Raw genomic sequence first — 17,707 nt, 5'->3', positions numbered from 1 at the left:
AATCTAACTGCAACCACGCCCCTCTCTTTTCACATTACACCAAGTGGAGTTAACTCCGCAAAACCGCTTATCACTACATGTAAATTTTAAAATTAAAATCCGTTAATAGTTCGGAGATGTTACCTGATATATATAATAATAATAAAAGCACGGGTGGTCAATGGGCGGCCGGGGGTTTCGAACTTTCGAAGTCTCAGGCCTGCTTTGCTACTTATTTGGACTCGTTTGCCATTTTGCTTTCGTTCCTTTTGCTTTCGCCAATTTTGAAGTACAACGAAAATTTTGGATTTGCAAAGAGCAATATCCTAGATATTCATACTGAGTTCCTTCACAGTTGATTCACCTGTCAATAGGGTGTACATGTCTGTATGAGACTATTTTTTTTGTGGCTAATCTCTTATGATTACATTGAGCGTAATGTCTAACAAAATGCCTCCTTAATATTCTTTTCTCCTGTTGTATCAGCCAATGGCATATTAAGACTTACGAGCAGAATAACAGACAGGTAGGAGAACAACACCCTTGAGAAGTAGAACATTATTCATACTTATTATGTGTGGATCAACAACCATCAAGGACTCATAAAAACACTTGAAAGAAGCAGCATTCCATTTACCAAAACAAAGACAAAGTCAGATAAAGATAACTACATGTTAAACAAAAGCAATTAACAACTGCCACAAGATTCTATATAAAACACACTCCTGCCAAGAGTTATGGAAGACCATATCTATTTATTTTCATTCAAAATTACAATAAAGATCAAAGGGATTGAAAGTAGGAGGGTGATGTCCATTTCAGCCTTTGTGAGTCATTCTCCATATTTACGTAGATAAAACCAACATTAGCAAATAAATGGTTAACAAGAAAAACAAAACAAAACAAATTATAAGTAGACTATCAAAGCATTCCTCCTACAACTATGTCCGCTTTGAACATGCTATATTTAGAGTAGAGTCAGCCGCCTTGTGCAAATGTAAGATGAGGTAACACTGCTCTTCAAGAGTTGAAAGTGAAAATTGAGTGGGAACAAGCATCTTACATGCCTATGAGCATTACTACATATTGAACGTAATAAAAATCCACGTAAAACGGATCCGAAAGAATAGGAGGGGTGCTCAGATACATAATTTCTTGGTAAAGGCTCTTGAAAACAAGAGATAGAGCGAATAGGATATTGAAGAACATAGGGAAGAAGAGCTACAAACTACACTACACCATATGCTACTCTTTTAAGGAGAGTGGATTACCAATCAAAAAAAGTATTTTGATTTCCTAAGTTGGGTACCCTTTGCAAGGAGCACAATCTGTGGCTATGCTTGCAATCTAGTCATGATTATCAGCTACGTGTTCTTTGTTTGCAAATATATAACCCTCCCAGGTTTTAGGATTCGCATAGTTGTACGCATCTAAAAGAGGAAGTGCACAACCCAGTTAAGATATGCTAACCAGATTTACTAAGCAGGTGCCATAGAAGCACGCCACAATGCTACAACGCATGTTCCTATAAGAAACTAATGTGAAATATCCGCAACAAGAATTCTAATTTAGTATGCAAAATAAGTGCATACCCCCAAATATAAATTCCCATGAAAAGGGTGATTGCTTATTTATTGTAGCAGTAAATGTTCATGTTCGCCATCAAAATCAACAAGGTTCAAAGATACATTAAGATCATTAGGGCATAACTAATGGATCCCTTAATCGGTCTTTACTTTCACAGTTTCACATATGAGGGAGCAATTCAAAAATCACCTCTCCAATGCACCAGTGCACCACCTATATGGGCCTCTACTATTGCCAATATGCCACCCTTGAAAAGTGTTCAATTTTGAATATATTATATAAGGTGTTTGGGCGTAAAATAAAGTTCCATGCAAAGTTACGAGTGAAAGCATTTCATGCAAACAATAGCAGCTTAGTTGGTCAAGGTCATTGGACTCACAATCCTGAGTTGGAACACCAACCCCAGCATAACGGATTGATTTTATAATTACAAAAAATGGAAAGAAAAGGTGTTCGTATAAGAGTCGAACATGCGACCTACGGGTCTCGAGCCATGCACGTCACCTATAGACCAATTACACATGAATCGAAAGGTTTTGCAGAATCCAATCAATATTTTGAATTCCTGCGCTGTGGAACTCCTCCTTCAAAAGCCCTTTATACCATTTATCTGTTTTATAAAGAACTTCAAAGGCTGATGTGGCCCTTTATACCAATCGGCAATGCCCTTAAGTTGTTTCTTCTACCACTCCTTTATATGCATCACCTCGTTCCCCACACTAGGGGTTGATGAACGCTTTTGATTATTAATGACCAACTCAACGTCATGGAGGGGAAAGTTATCTTCTGGTGACATGTAAACCAAAGTAATAAGGTCTTCGTCTCCCTCTCCCTCCCCCTCTCCACTCCTCCCTCTCCCTCTCCCTCTCCACTTTCCACGCCCTTCCAATTTTCCGCTCATGCCCCCTCTGCTATGTAGTATACTAGTTTAACTCACCAGGCTCAAAGATATACTAGGTGTTGAACGCTACTTTTCACTATTAATGACCAACTCAATGTCATGGAAGGGAAATGTATCTTCCAATTGTGGTCTATCACACCTAAACCAAACTCATTTTCATTGAGAAATAGGTAATGGCTATTATAGATTAAGCTAATCCGCCTTTCTTGCGGTGACTTATTAAATGAGACTTATACCACGACAATAGTACACCATAAAAACCCACAATAATCATTTCTATAGTATTTTCCTTTCTACAAATTGTCCCTCACAAAAACCAAACTAACTAATAAACCATATCACAAATAAATCATATTTAAAAACATAAGATTGCAACAAACCTTGTGAGATATCAGTTTTTCTCAAAGAAATGCTTCTCGTTTCACCATTCGCGTTCCCATTTCTTGCAACACCTTGGACTGAGGAATGTGAGCAATATTAGGTGCATAAAACACCACTGCTTTCATCGTTCTATAATTCGCCTCCAAATAATGAGTGGGTAGTTCTATTTTTTTTATTCTTCGCTTCCTCAAATTCTAATTCATCAAAATAATTAACACAAACAATTAATAAATCAATTAATAAACAAATAAAAATTATTATTTTTTATTTTTTTACCATTCAACTTATTATTTGTTATTACCATTCTATTTTGCCAGCCTTTTCTATCACTACTGAAATAACGAGGAAGAACCCCCCTCATCATCATCGTGTTTCGTGAGGCTTTTAATAATAGGTTTAGTGAATAGCGATTTGAAATTGCAGCTCTCATTGCCATTGATGATGAACAAATGAGATGATGAATGAAAACCAATTTCTTAGTTTTTTTTTTTTTGTTTTTATAGTGTTCAAGATATCGGTAAATATCGAGTAAATATCGGTAATTTATATGCCGATTTAATTTACTAGTATACTGCTAAGCAGCCCATGGAGGGGAAAGTTATCTTCCGGTGACATGTAAACCAAAGTAATAAGATAGAGAGGTGTGTATCCAACATATGAATAAGCATTTATCCTCATTTCCCCTACAAAACTCATCTTTATAGACACACAGTGACACTACCAACCACAAAAACTAATCTAATCCAGTAATCCCTCCTCCATGACATCCCCAACCATTTGTGGCAACCACTTGAATATTACATAACGATAGATACCGCAACAAAAATACACCTTAAACCCCTCAAAACCCGCACAAATTTTTCTCTACAAATTTTGATTGATACCACCGCTAGTCTAACTTTCTTGCTAAACTATATCATCCTATAGTATACTCTTACTTCCTATCTATAATCTATATTACCCTATATACTACTATTTGTTTTTCATAAAATAGTATTCCTAACTGTAACCTCACAAATGATGAAATCTGCTATTACTCCATCACAAGATCAAAATAACTTGTATTTCTAAAATGGATCTAATATAAAAAAAACAAATCTTTTTTACGACAATAACACAAAATCAATTAAAACATGAATAGAAACCTTATTATAAATATACCTTGTCAGATTTGTACTTGTAGGCAGCTGGTTTCTCTTTCTCCAACTTCTTTTCTCTCTCCATTTTCTTCAAAACAAAAATGAAACAACCCCAATACTCTTAAAAAAATCAATCAAAACAATTAAACAATTAGCAAATTGAACTGGCTGACCTTAATGTAGATGTTCTCAGCTGCTTTTTCTTCTTCGCTAAAAACTCTCCCATCACTACTAAAGTAACGAGGAATCATCGTCGTCATCATCTTTCGTGAACTTCCCATTAGACAAACTTGAATCTTCGCAGCTGCAGCTCTCATCGCCATTTTGTCAAAGGAGACAGTGAATGAAAATCCACTCTTTTATTTTTTTTTGTTTTGATATATATATATATATATATATATATATATAGGCTAAATCTACGGCGCGCGAGATGTACCGAAAGTTTTGGTGCGCGCGAGATGTACAAAAAGTTTTGGTGCGCACGATTTCTAGCTACACAACAGGAGGGTAGAACCGGAAGAAAAAGATTTTAAAATATAGCCTCATAATTTTGTCGACAAAAACGAAAAATGGGTTTCCATTTCTAAAACTGAACCTGAACGAATCAAAGAAACTACTCCAAACTTCCAAACTGCTGCTTTTTCTTCTTCTTCTTCACCTTCAAACTGGTTCTTCAATATTTAATGAGGTTTTTGGACAACTTAGACTGTATTTTACTTTTTTGGTTAGTTCATCAATGGTTATTTGAAATGATGAACTTTTACACCATGGAAACTAAAAATTGAACTAGAGTTGAATCCTTTTTTTTTTTTGGTTTTCTGTTATTATTTGAGTCTTTACACCATGGAAACTAAAAAGAACTAGAGTTGAATTTTTTTTTTTTTTCCTTCTGTTGTGTCTTTGGGTTTTTTCACGTGATGATTGGGTCATGGAGAAAGCAGGATTCAGGGAATCAGGGGTGGAGCAAACAAGATTTGACAGGTTTGTGAATCTTAGGCAGCTAATTGGCCTAGTAATGGCTAGTGGTAAAAAATGATACTTAATTATATACATTCATATTTATGAAATATGATTCTTTGACAACATTTAAACAAAAGATCATGTGTATTGATTTTAATTGATGTTAATGTAGCATGAGATTGTATTTATGTTTGTCGAATCTCGTTCTTCAAATTTCTATGTCTAGAATCTATGAAAACCCGGAAGCAAAGTACGCACAATAATAATCATAAGAGGAATTAAAAAAACTAAGAGAGTGAGTACTTGTGGTGCTAGAAAAACTCTTGCTCAAGCTCCCCAATGATTTCTTCGTTTCTCAATGCTACAATATGGGATGATGTTATCGTCAAAAAATCTCATCTTCTTTTACGACACCAAAATAATATTCACAAAATCGGTAAATATATCAAATTACCGAGATGATATATTATATATACTAGACAACATAAGAAACTAACCTTGTTGTTGCTCAGTGGCTTTAGGGGAAATAATGAAAACCCGATGCCGAGGTGATAGTTTGTGGTTAATAAGTTGGACAAATGGATTGAAGTGAATATTTGAACAAGTTGGTGAAGAATAAGATGATGATGAAAGGGAGAAGAAGGGTTTGGAGGGAGGAGAAAAGAGTAAATGAGGAGAAGTGAGTGCAACCCCGAACTGGGTCACCATGTTTGAGTGAAGTAATTAGACAAGGGGTTGAAGGAGAATTAATTGGTGCAAACATTATAGAAGTGAGAGACGAGTGAGATGGAAATAAAGGAAAGATAAGGCAATGAGAATGTGCAGATGGAAGGAATTCAATAACTTGGATTGGACTGTTTTGCTTGACAAGATATCACTAAGAATTTGCCAAGTTGACTTGCTCTCTTATAAAAGAAATTAGGACACTGGAGCGGTCTTTATGAATTCTTCAAAGTGATATTTCGTAGCATTTTTGGCAAGTATTTTGGCAAGTATGCTTTTAAAGAAATCAATAACTTGATAGTGTGTAGCGGGGTTCGAACCCCCGACCTCTAGTATCATCACCCAAAGATTTTACCAACTAAGCTAGAAGACACGTAATATCATTTTCATATAGACCAAGTTGGCAAAAATATTGAGATCCGTATCAATTATAATATGGCCATCAAGTCTCTCAACTCAGCAGACCTTTGACAATCTTGAAGCTATCTTTTGCCAAACCATAATTTCTACGTAAAACTCAAGACTTCGAACAAAGTGTGAGTGTGTAGGAATAGTAGCCTTAGTAGGAGTGTGAGTGTTGTGCCCTCATACATTGTTTCCAAGAGTGGTGTGGCATGGGTCGGTCCGGTTCGGTTTTGGGCTGAAACCGTTATCCGAACTGCCCTAATCGATTTAGGTATTACAAGAACTGAACCAACCCTACACCTTATGGTTAACAGACCCGCAACCAGACCAACACCTTATGGTTAACCGATATGCAACTAAACCAATGTATTTTACAAAACCAAAAATTGACCCGAACTAATAATTTTATGGTTAACTGTCTTTAACCTCTTTAACCGTAACCAAACCAATATTATGGAAGAATAATCAAATAGCTTTTAAGTAGATATATATATCAACTTGTAATTTTGGTAGTAATATGGTTTAGTTCGGTTATTTTTTATTTATAATTCTAAAAACCGTTGACCGAACCAACCCTATTGGTATTCTATTTTTTTAAACTGATCCGAACCAACCCAACTCATGCGGTTCGGTTGGTCCGGTTAAATGGTTTTGTGACACCCCCTAATTGTTGCCAACTAATTTTTTCCCGCTGGTATCTCGGTGAAAAATTTAAGAATGCCGCCCAAATTCCAGTTTCCACTCAAAATTTAGAGACCGTGAATCCGTGAGCCTAGGCTTAATTCTTCGATTCGCTTTTCAAAAGTCTCCCAAAACCACTTACCATCTCTTTTTCTTTCCTCTTTCGCCTCCAACATCTCCCAATCTCTCCTCTTTGTCCCGTCGATACCTTCTCTGTCTCTCAACTCCTCTCTCATTCTCGCCACGGACTAATCTCTCACTCTCGCCTCTCTAAACCCACTCCAAATTAATCAACACGCACCTAGAAAACACAAAGAAGAAGAAGGTAGATTTTGTGTAAGTTTTATTCCTCTTACAAACTCTTCAATTCAAAGGGACTGATTACCGAAGTTAATTTAATAAGTTGGAGTTCTTTGAATTGAAGTATCCAGTGATTGGGGTATAATTATTTTAGTGATACTTGATGTTTTTTGATAGTTTTAGAACTTAGGGTGTTTGATATTTTTTCATTTTCATGATGAGAAGTTTGTGTAGTGAAAGAACAAGTGGTGTTGTTATGGCTGTGTAGAAATCATAAGAAGAGTGGCCGGCTATTTTATCTCCTGAGCAATTTGGGCTTTTGAGGGCAAAAGGGACTGAGTAAGTTTACCCTTTTCTCTTTTTTTTTAGCTTTGGGGGTGTTTTAATTTGATGTGAATTTTGATTTATCTAGAATAGACTCACACATTTTGCGTAGCAATCTTTCAAATCCATTCTTGTGCATCATTTCGATGCAGGAATAATGCACTGTTAGTTAATTCCCAATGTCATGGATGGGGACCAATTACATTCTACGGTGTAATTCAGATTTCATTTTGGTTAACTTGCTTTTGAGCAAGTTGGTCATGATGGGGACCAATTCTGTTTCACGGTGTAATTGAGCTTTCATTTTGGTCAACTTGCTTTTTAGAGCAAGTTGGCCCTTCCTACTACTTTCCTTCAATCCACTGCTGCTCGTTGTCGCCGGGTTAGCAAAGATAATAAGAGCCGCAAGTGGCAACAAGAATTACTACTCCTCATTGAATGTCAAGAGAAATGCAACACCTGCTGGAAATCAAGTTCTCTTTTTATCAAAAACTCACTCGTCGGTACAATTAATTAACAATCATCTTTTCTTTGCTGCCATGCATCATGATCTCTACGTGTTTGTGTTTATGTCCCAATATGTTTATTACTTATTTGCTGATGAACGCTGGTCACATGATTTTCTTGTTCTAGGGGCATAGCAAGTGACCTTTATTTGTTCGTTAATGTCAAGGAAAAACATGGAGTTGGGAGGGAGGGTCTTAATCTTTACTCCAAGATTAGCATTGATTGCACTGAGGCTATACTAGGGACTTCTATCATGGTAATCTGCGTTCATTTTTTCTTTCCCCTCATGTCCTATAGGACAGACAAGTAGTTTTATCAGTTTTAGAACTTAGGGTGTTTGATATTTTTCGTTTTCATGATGAGAAGTTTGTGTAGTGAAAGAACAAGTGGTGTTGTTATGGCTGTGTAGAAATCATAAGAAGAGTGGCCGGCTATTTTATCTCCTGAGCAATTTGGGCTTTTGAGGGCAAAAGGGACTAAGTAAGTTTATCTTTTTCTTTTTTTTTTAGCTTTGGGGGTGTTTTAATTCGATGTGAATTTTGATTTATCTAGAATAGACTCACACATTTTGCGTAGCAATCTTTCAAATCCATTCTTGTGCATCATTTCGATGCAGAATAATGCACCTTGTTAGTTAATTCCCAATGTCATGGATGGGGACCAATTCTGTTACGTGTAATTCAGATTTCATTTTGGTTAACTTGCTTTAGAGCAAGTTGGTCATGATGGGGACCAATTCTGTTAAGGTGTAATTGAGCTTTCATTTTGGTCAACTTGCTTTAGAGCAAGTTGGCCCTTCCTACTACTTTCCTTCAATCCACTGCTGCTCGTTGTCGCCGGAAGCAAAGACAATAAGAGCCGCAAGTGGCAACAAGAATTACTACTCCTCATTGAATGTCAAGAGAAATGCAACATCAAGGAAATCAAGTTCTCTTACTGAAAACTCGCTCGTCAGGTACAATTAATTAACAATCATCTTTTCTTTGCTGCCATGCATCATGATCTCTACGTGTTTGTGTTTATGTCCCAATATGTTTATTACTTATTTGCTGATGAACGCTGGTCACATGATTTTCTTGTTCTAGGGGCATAGCAAGTGACCTTTATTTGTTCGTTAATGTCAAGGAAAAACATGGAGTTGGGAGGGAGGGTCTTAATCTTTACTCCAAGATTAGCATTGATTGCACTGAGGCTATACTAGGGACTTCATCATCAAGGTAATCTATGCTCATTTTCTCTTCCCCACTCATGTCCTATGGGACGCATAAGTAGTTTTATCAGTTTAATAGGGACAAGTCGGTAATTGTAGTCGAAATGGATGTAATAGCATTAGGGCACGTGTCGGGTAGAGAAGTCAGAAAATCTCTTGGATCGGGTGCTTAAAAAGAAAGAAAAAGGATTGTAATAGTTAAGAAGGCGGCTCTAGTTTTCAAGGAAAACAGAGATAATTTTAAGTGTTCTTTGTTTTTGTTCTAGTTACGATTTTCTATTCACGATTTGGTTTTTGGTTTACTGTTACGATTTTGTGGTCTCATGAATGTCAATCTAATATTGACTTTATACATAGTTGGAGTGGTAATTGATATGACCATACGAGGGTGTTAGCAGTGGTTCTAAGTTTCAAAGTTCAAGTCTTACTCTCATAGCAATGAGAATTGAAATGCAGCATCTTTTTTTTTTTTTTTTTTTTTGCTAAATGCAGCATCATATCTTGTTGAATGGATATTTTTCGCTCTCTAGCTATATAAAGTAATGGCACGATTGATATTTTGTTCAGAACATGCACCATGAGTCCATGATGTATAGGCTATCATTTATATAGAATTATAGATGCTATATGCAGATGTTCATGAATAAAATATGTTTATGCATTCTTTCATCAAAGTGATGGGGGTGTTTTTTTTTTTTTAGAGAGCTGGAAGCCATAGATTGTGAAAACAAATTCTTTTGGATGATGTCCTGCAAAGACTTACCCATCATACGACAAAGATTGTATGGTTTTTGCCCTTTAAAGAAGGTAAGTTATTCTTCTACACCTTTTAATAAATTTTGTTTATTTCTTCCGATGAAGTTTTTAAAATTTGTTTTTGAATTGGGTTGGATATTTGGTAGAAGGAAACATATTTCTTTTGGTATGCAACAAACTTGAGAAATGTGATAGATAGTACTCATGATTAGAATCCCAGGAGTCAAATGAGTGTTATGGGAGACAAGAAGCTTCGTTGAGGCCTCCCAAAGGCTTAAAATTCAAGGTGGGTGGTTCAGAGATTGAAATTCAGATTTTCAAAAATCACATGGTGGGGATTGATTGTTTTTGTTCCTTTCAACTTATGAAAGAAAAAGGTTATTGCATGTGTATCAAAACTCCATTTTTGACGTTTGCACTTTGCACCATAAGGGTCTTTCAAATGATTGAAGAGTTGATTAACACATACACCCTCTTTGGTGGTTGTGAAGCATCTATATTCGATGTTATGTTAGTATCTATTATGCTATACTTATGGGTCTTATGTGTAAACATAAAATTACATGCTGTCTTCTTAATTCTTCTGGTTTATTGTCCATTTTCATGTTAAGAACAATGCGAAAGTACTTTTTGAATATATATTGTTCCATGTCGTTATGTTCTTTTCCAGAAATGATATGATACATGCTTTAGTGGGACTAAAGGTTCTATTTCTTGTCTTGTTGTGTACTTTTTTGCTAGTTAAGTTGCTTTGTATATTATAGAATGGATTAAGATAAGATAAGAGAAGATTACAAGGTTTCCTAGAATGATTCCCAAGTTTAGTGTAACAATAAGTAGACTACAAGACATTTAATTTCTTAGGCATTCAAGAAAATCTTAAGTAAACAACATTAGGGTCCTCCCACATATAGATTTGTAGGGGTTTCTCTTCATACAAAACAAACACATCTTTTTGCAATTTTGCTACCTGTTTTGCAGCAAAGTTGGTTTCTCCATGTATGTATATCATACAAAACTTGAGTTTCATCTGACATAGCTTTCACCTTGTATCAATCTCTAGTTCCTAAGGGATCATAATTGAACCGAATGCACAACCAAAGAGTCGTCGACTCTACCCACACCTCGATACCCTTTCTCTATAGCAAGTTCAATATTTTCAAGTATAGCCACGACCTCAGCTCGAAACTTACTAGTAACCCCCAATCCATTGCTCCCATCGTCCCATTTTTTTGGTTTGTTGAGACCATTTTATATGATATTTTTTATTTAGAATTAGATAATTGGAAACACTACTCATTTATTATATAAAGAAAAGAAGTGAGTGCACATCCTCAAATATAGATCAATTCAACTTTTCGAAGTGAAGGAAATTCTTCCCTCATTTTTTTTTTCGAACTGGGTGTCCGGGATAGCTTACATGCACCTCGACTAATCTCGGGGCCCTGGTTGAGGGGAATCGAAATTTGACCAGTGGCCTTGAGGGGAATCGAACTGGTGACCATTGGAGAGCAAACCCAAGGCCAAACCAACCGTGCTACCCCTTAAGGTAAACCTAGAAAACTGTTAAAAGAAAATCAGTATATTGCTTATTCATGTTTTTCCTAATAAGCAAAAGATATTAATTCTTAAAACCAAAAAAGATTACAGTCCTGCCCCAAGGCAGTATACTGTTAAACAATATTGATTATTGGGTATTAAACGATATACCCTCTTGGAGCTTGTAGTGGTATTGGTTTCACTTTAGTTTTATTTTGATATGATTCATTGGTTCCTTGAAAATAATTGTATGCTTGTGTGTAAATCCCTAGTCCGCTATAACTCGTTTGATATGAAAGTCATGTAATGATTGATTTTATTGTATGAAAATTCCTCGGGTGAATCTTCTGGGGTGTAGTTAACATGGTAAAATTCTTAGCTTGCTTGATCACGAAATTCCTTAGCTGTATTCCCCGAGGTGTGATTATATATATTAGCTCAAGTGTGGTTGTTAGCCCAAGAGTGGCTGTTGTGATATTTATGATATGATTTAGCGCGCGGATGCATAGATCTAGCTCTCTTAGCGTTCTGTGAGCCGGAGTTGATATCCCAGCTGAGATGGTTCCCTGTTACTGAGAGTGGGAGCTGGTTATGCGAGAAGACACAGATGGATATATGTGTCAGTCACAGCAGTGTGTAGAGGTGACTATCGTGGTGCGACTAGGGATATTTGTGTGTAATATTATAATGAATTCAGATATGTAGTTAAGTGTGAATTATTATAAATGTTAACTAGTTTCACTTGTTTAAAATATGTTTTGTAGAATGGTAAGTATATTAACCTTCTTGTAGGGGTGTACCATATAAAGATATTTGAACAAGGTAAATCTATTTTATTTGCTGATTAATTTTTTTTTTAAAAAGGACGCCTCACACTGTATAGAGGAACTAACTGTCCTGATGTAAGTTATATAATGTTTTTAGTAGATGTACTAGAGAAACTAATGCCTTCCGAGGGAGGGAAGGAACTAAATTGTCTTGAGGCGTGAAAGTTACTTAACTATTCTGGCATTCGCTGAGATGGTTAAGTAGCTAGGTTGAGCAATGAAATATATATTGTTATGATTTACAAGTTATGACAAGATTTAAGTTCATGAAATGTCGAAAATACAGAGGGGATTCTATCGAAATTTTTGTAGGATTTCTGTTTTTGTTTATTTTGGGTTTTGCTTGGTTGTCTCGTATCACGTTCTGAGTTTCGTAATGACTGTAGATATCATGTGTCTTTGGTATTCAGGCATTACAAAATTTGGGGCGTGACAGATTCCTTTCTAAGATGGCTTGTAATTCATTGTGATTTTCTTTCCCTCTAGTTCTTTGTTTTTCTGCAACTAACTTCACTTTTTTTTCAACCTATGTTTTTGGAAGACTACATGAGGCATTGCTAATCACAATGATTGAAATACAAAAAGATAAACGAAAATTTGAGCATTGAAATATGAGGGCTAATCTTTTTCCTTATAGTGGGGAGGGCTAATCAAAAGGGGGGAGGGTGTCTAAATTTAACCCAAAAAAATATTGAGCTAAAGCTTTCTATGATATTGTGGTAGTACTTTTTCGGGTTGCTTATTTCAATTATAATTGTAGCGGAAGCAATTTATTATATTGTTAAATGCGTTATGTGACTATTCATAGTTTTTGATAATCTTGAATCATACAAGAAACTTATGTCATTACATAACACATACTTATATTTACGACATAATACTTGTTAAATTGTTATATATATTGATCTGGCATAAGGATTATTTATTGGCTGCAGATATCAAGGCATCATGCTTTTGTTGATGAACGTATGTTAACTCTCGGGGCTAGTCGAGTTGTTGGTAGGTTAAATTTCCTAGCCTACATCTTCATCACTAGAAGCTCAAGATCTTATGGTCTTTTGTGTTCTCCTTCCTTGTAAATATAACACTTTATAGATTGTGCCATTGATTTTTAGTTGACGATTTTAAAAATTAGAGATGCGTTGTTCTTTTTCATCCTTTTATAGTTTAATTTGGTGTGTTTTTTGTTATAGCAATTTGAGGCATCTAATGTTAGTACATGTTATGAACACATTTTTATCAATATCACATTTTGTGTAGTATCTCTAATTACTATTTTGTTGTGGTGATTAATTTGGTTATTTTAGATCTTTGTGTTTCTATTCAACTACCTTTTATTGAATGCAATTACTCCTTTACTCTTGATGATGTTAGTTCAAATACTTGTATAACCATATTCTAAGGATTTTATTTACAAGTCCTTTATGGATTGAAGCTGCATACCTTAATAATTATTATGATTGGTATCCAACAAATTCCGCTTTCTTCATCCGAAAAAAAAAATCAGAGTCGCTTGGATCTTGCAACTGGGGGGTTGGGTTGGGTCTAACACTAACTGCAACTAGTAATGGGGGGTAAGTCTAACTAACTAACCCTTAAAAGAATGTGGATTGGTTATATAGAGTTTCGATGTTTATTATTGGCTGAGTAACTTATTTGGTTTAATTGTGTATCTTGATGTGGTGGAGGTGGATTTGGCTTTATTTACAAATATAAGGATTTAACTATTGTGAGTGTTTCAATAACTGGGAGAGGACAAGTGGCGTATTTCGAAGTTGATTTATTGCGGAGAAAGCTGCAAAAGAAGAGTTGCACCAAATTGATGATAGAAGTGAAGTATACTCAACATGCTACAATTACATCTTTCAATGTGTAATTAAGCCTAGATGGGGCAAAAACCAAGAAGCTAATGCCCTTTAAGCTCACGTTTGGAGTGAAGACGATTCCTCTTAATATGTTGTGGTTATGACAAAACATGTAGCATACATCGGTGTAGTTTTTAATCATACATGCCCAAATTCTAATGTTATTTCATATGACATACTTAAGTTTATGAGAAAATAACTAGCGTGACTTAAAGTATGATGAATATATTGTCATAAGTTTTGCTACATGAGCAATATTACAGCTCGAGGTGATATTTATAATCCCAGTATTATCAATTGTACTTAGATTGATTTTTTCTTGGTAAAACAATTTATTTATTATGTGTCATATAGCAATAAGGGCAGTTGACATTAGAATATGCCCATTTTTGTTTCATTATACGTTTTTTTTTTTGCTAAAGGAAACTTGATGTGGCATTAAAATAGGAAGGAAAAGCTAGGGTGTTGAGGATCAACATCTGAAAAAGTAACACCAAAATTATGTTAGTGTCTTTGTTTTTTCAACTTAGTGTCATGAGACCAAACTTGGTGTGGCATTAACAAAGGTTGTACTTATGTGATTACAAATTGCATAATATAAGTATGTGCCATTCCAAATGATATATAGGTACTTAGTGAGTTAGCGTCTTTAGGTGGAGGCAAATACATGGGTTTGCCTCTACCAATTCGGAATTTACCAAAATTCCATATCTAGGTGGAGGCAAATCTAGCCTCAAACCACTATATTTGCATCTGTATTCGCAAATTTGACATTTCGTTTGCGGATACGGCGCGACTTTGGCAATGTCATGTGGGTATTCTTTTGACTTTTCAACTTATAAGGGCGACTTTGGGACTGTCGCGAGGGTTTTCTTTCAACAAACTATTGCCACTTTTTTGGCCAAAAGAATTTTTAAATAATTAAAAAAACTAACTTGGGGCCCACTTTTAACAAAAAATAATTATAAAATAAAATTGGGTCCCACACTTTATTTCATTTGGTTGCTACCACCTATAGTTGGAGACGGTTTGTGAGTGACTATTCATATTGGTGGAGGCAAACTGTGGGGATTTGCCTCCACCACCTAGAAATGCTCTTATGTCATTACAAATTACGTAATATAGGTATATGTCATACCGAATGATATATGAGTCCTTATGTCATTACAATTGTGTAGTATAGGTCCATATCATTCCAAATAATATATGGGTTCTTATGTCAATACAAATGGAGTAATATATATATGTCATTATAAATGGCGTAATATATGTATATATCATTCCAAATGTTATATGGGTACTTAACATCTTTAGGTGGATGCAAATACATGGGTTTGCCTCCACCAATTCGAATTTACTAAAATTCCATATCTAGATGGAGGCAAATCTAGCATCAAACCCCTATTTGCATCCGTGATTTGCAAAATTGGCATTTTGTTTGAGGATATGGCGCTGACACTCCCAGCGGCCACACTACACTGGATGTCGCTACGACTTTGGCAATGTCGCCGTGGGTGTTATTTTGACTTTCCAACTTATAGGGTGATTTTGGGAGTGTTACGAGTTTTCTTTCAACAAACCATCGCCATTTTTTGGCCAAATTAATTTTTAAATAATTAAAAAACTAATTTGAGACCTACTTTTAACAAAAAATAATTTTAAAATAAAATTGGGTCCCACTATTTACTTGATTTGGTTACTACCAATTAGAGTTGGAGATGGGATGTGAGTGACTATTCACATTGGTGGAGGCAAATTGTGGGGATTTGCCTCCACCGTCTAGAGATGCTCTTAAATCATTACAAATGACGCAATATAGGCCCGTGGCAGTCGGCACTCTAGACACATTGCTTTTGAACAACACCCCAAGAGACCATCTCTATAGTAGCATTGGATCGATGATATAACTATTTTCAACAGTTTTATACTTCTTAATCATTTCATACGCATACTTAAATGAGCTTAATTATTGCAATTCTATGCATTTCATTTCTCACAAACCAACTCATTACACATACCTTAATTCAATACATATCAGAATGAGAATGATGAAAATAAAGGGAGAGAGTCTTCAATTAAGAGCATCATCATTTTTTTTAAAAAATAAAAAATTCAGCAGAGTCTCCTTTGTATTTTCAACATTTCAAAAACCTAAATCCTGTCATAACCTGAAAATCAAACAATACAATTCTCATAATAGATCAACCATACCAAAATATATAACTTCATATTTATATACAACACAAATTACTTCTAAAACTAAAAGACAACTCATTAAACATTAAAGAAGACTTTGCATAATTTTTCACCTGGGGCTAATTCTAGTAATGAAAGGGAAAAATTAAATAAAATAAATACTCCACGCCCACTGATCGAGTTCTTCATTTCTCTCATTCTCCCTCTATGCATACTGTTCACCATTCTACTACCATATGGATAAATGCTTCATGAAGTAAAGACTACAATCATGTCATTTGAAAAATTATAGCAATTTAACTTGGTACCTGCAAACAAACCACATACACATGATTTTTTTAGACTAGATACATTTAACATATTGTTTACAAAAGAAATGGTTCTCAAAATAAAATAATCTCTATTATTATTTTTAAGTATCCACGCTATCATAAAAAAAAACTATCATAAAAACTTACATAGCATATATATGGATACAACATATTCTTTAATTTATAAACCAATAAAAGTAACATTCTTTAATTTCTCACTCGCCTTTTCTCATTGGTATCAATGTCTTTAGAGAAGAACTTCTCGATATACGACATTTGTGGTACAATTTCTTGCATTAGGTGGAAGAAAAACAGATATTCTTTTGAAGAAGTACATCCGACATGGCCACATAGAGTTGCCCATGACTGAAAACTGGTGTCCTCAAATCAATGCCAACATATTTCACTGACTGGCCATGTGACTTATTAATTGTCATGGCATAAGCTAGTCGAACAGGGAATTGTCACCTTGATAGTTTGAAAGACAACTTTGAATTTGAGGGAGCCGGAGATATTCTTGGGATGAGTACCGGATTTCCAAAATTTCTCTCCAAAATTTTGGCTTGAAGGACTTTACTCAAGACATTGAAGCACCATAAGTTGTGTCCCATTGCAAAGGCCATCTTTAGGTGCTATGTTCCCCGAAAGCAACATTATAGGGCATCCGTGTTTTAACTTGAGATTGAAAGGTGGTAAGCTAGAATGGTCGAGGGAGTTCAGAACTCGGTGGATAGTGATCCCCACTTGATTATCAATATCATCTTCGATGATTTTATCCGCAGCCAAATACTCAAGCGCTTCACCAAGGAACAAATTCATTGCAACCTCATTAATTGCACTCACATCATCATTACGGGCAGCAAGAATAGTACGATCAGTAAAGAAATTTGGAGACGGTGTGTCCATAACATCCAATTGGGGATAGACAGAGAAGATGAGTTCTTGGATATTGGTACACTTTATGTGATTCCATTCGCAATTGCGCATTAATCTTTAGGATTCGAACCAATTTAAATGAATCAAAGCAAAACTGAATTCATTAGTTTCTAAAATAGTTCGCTTATATATGGAACTAATGGAGAAAAAAACATTCTAATTAGAAAGCATTAGTAGCAC

The 17,707-nt window shown here is 35.3% G+C and overlaps 2 protein-coding genes and 1 long non-coding RNA gene across 6 annotated transcripts; 1 reads left to right on the top strand and 2 right to left on the bottom strand.

Moving 5' to 3' along the window:
* Positions 1-591: 591 nt before the first annotated feature.
* Positions 592-4,420, bottom strand: LOC147494840 (uncharacterized). Its single transcript, XM_086569327.1, has 3 exons — positions 4,161-4,420; positions 4,010-4,075; positions 592-826 (listed from the first exon to the last, which is right to left on the bottom strand). The coding sequence occupies exons 1-3, from the start codon at positions 4,308-4,310 to the stop codon at positions 812-814; spliced, it is 231 nt and encodes a 76-aa protein (XP_086425453.1). The 5' UTR covers positions 4,311-4,420; the 3' UTR covers positions 592-811.
* A 431-nt stretch (positions 4,421-4,851) lies between these two features.
* Positions 4,852-14,426, top strand: LOC147494839 (uncharacterized). Of its 4 annotated transcripts, XR_015200238.1 has the most exons (9): positions 4,912-4,968; positions 7,282-7,395; positions 7,533-7,883; positions 8,014-8,143; positions 8,297-8,367; positions 8,504-8,842; positions 8,973-9,104; positions 9,799-9,904; positions 13,155-14,426. It is a non-coding gene; the product is annotated as an uncharacterized LOC147494839 (long non-coding RNA). The 4 variants fall into 4 exon arrangements; XR_015200239.1 differs by having other exon boundaries at positions 4,852-4,968; positions 7,325-7,883; positions 8,254-8,367; XR_015200240.1 differs by lacking the exons at positions 7,282-7,395; positions 7,533-7,883 and having other exon boundaries at positions 4,906-4,968; positions 8,254-8,367.
* Positions 14,427-17,164: 2,738 nt separating this feature from the next.
* On the bottom strand, positions 17,165-17,497 carry LOC147494838 (uncharacterized). The gene has a single exon (XM_086568260.1). It carries the CDS (start codon positions 17,495-17,497, stop codon positions 17,165-17,167), a length of 333 nt encoding a protein of 110 aa, XP_086424386.1.
* Between the last annotated feature and the right edge of the window lie 210 nt (positions 17,498-17,707).

The sequence above is a fragment of the Coptis chinensis genome, chromosome 6 (genome assembly GCF_015680905.1).
Source record: "Coptis chinensis isolate HL-2020 chromosome 6, ASM1568090v1, whole genome shotgun sequence".
Lineage (NCBI taxonomy): Eukaryota > Viridiplantae > Streptophyta > Magnoliopsida > Ranunculales > Ranunculaceae > Coptis > Coptis chinensis.
This window is presented reverse-complemented; position numbering and strand designations above follow the sequence as displayed.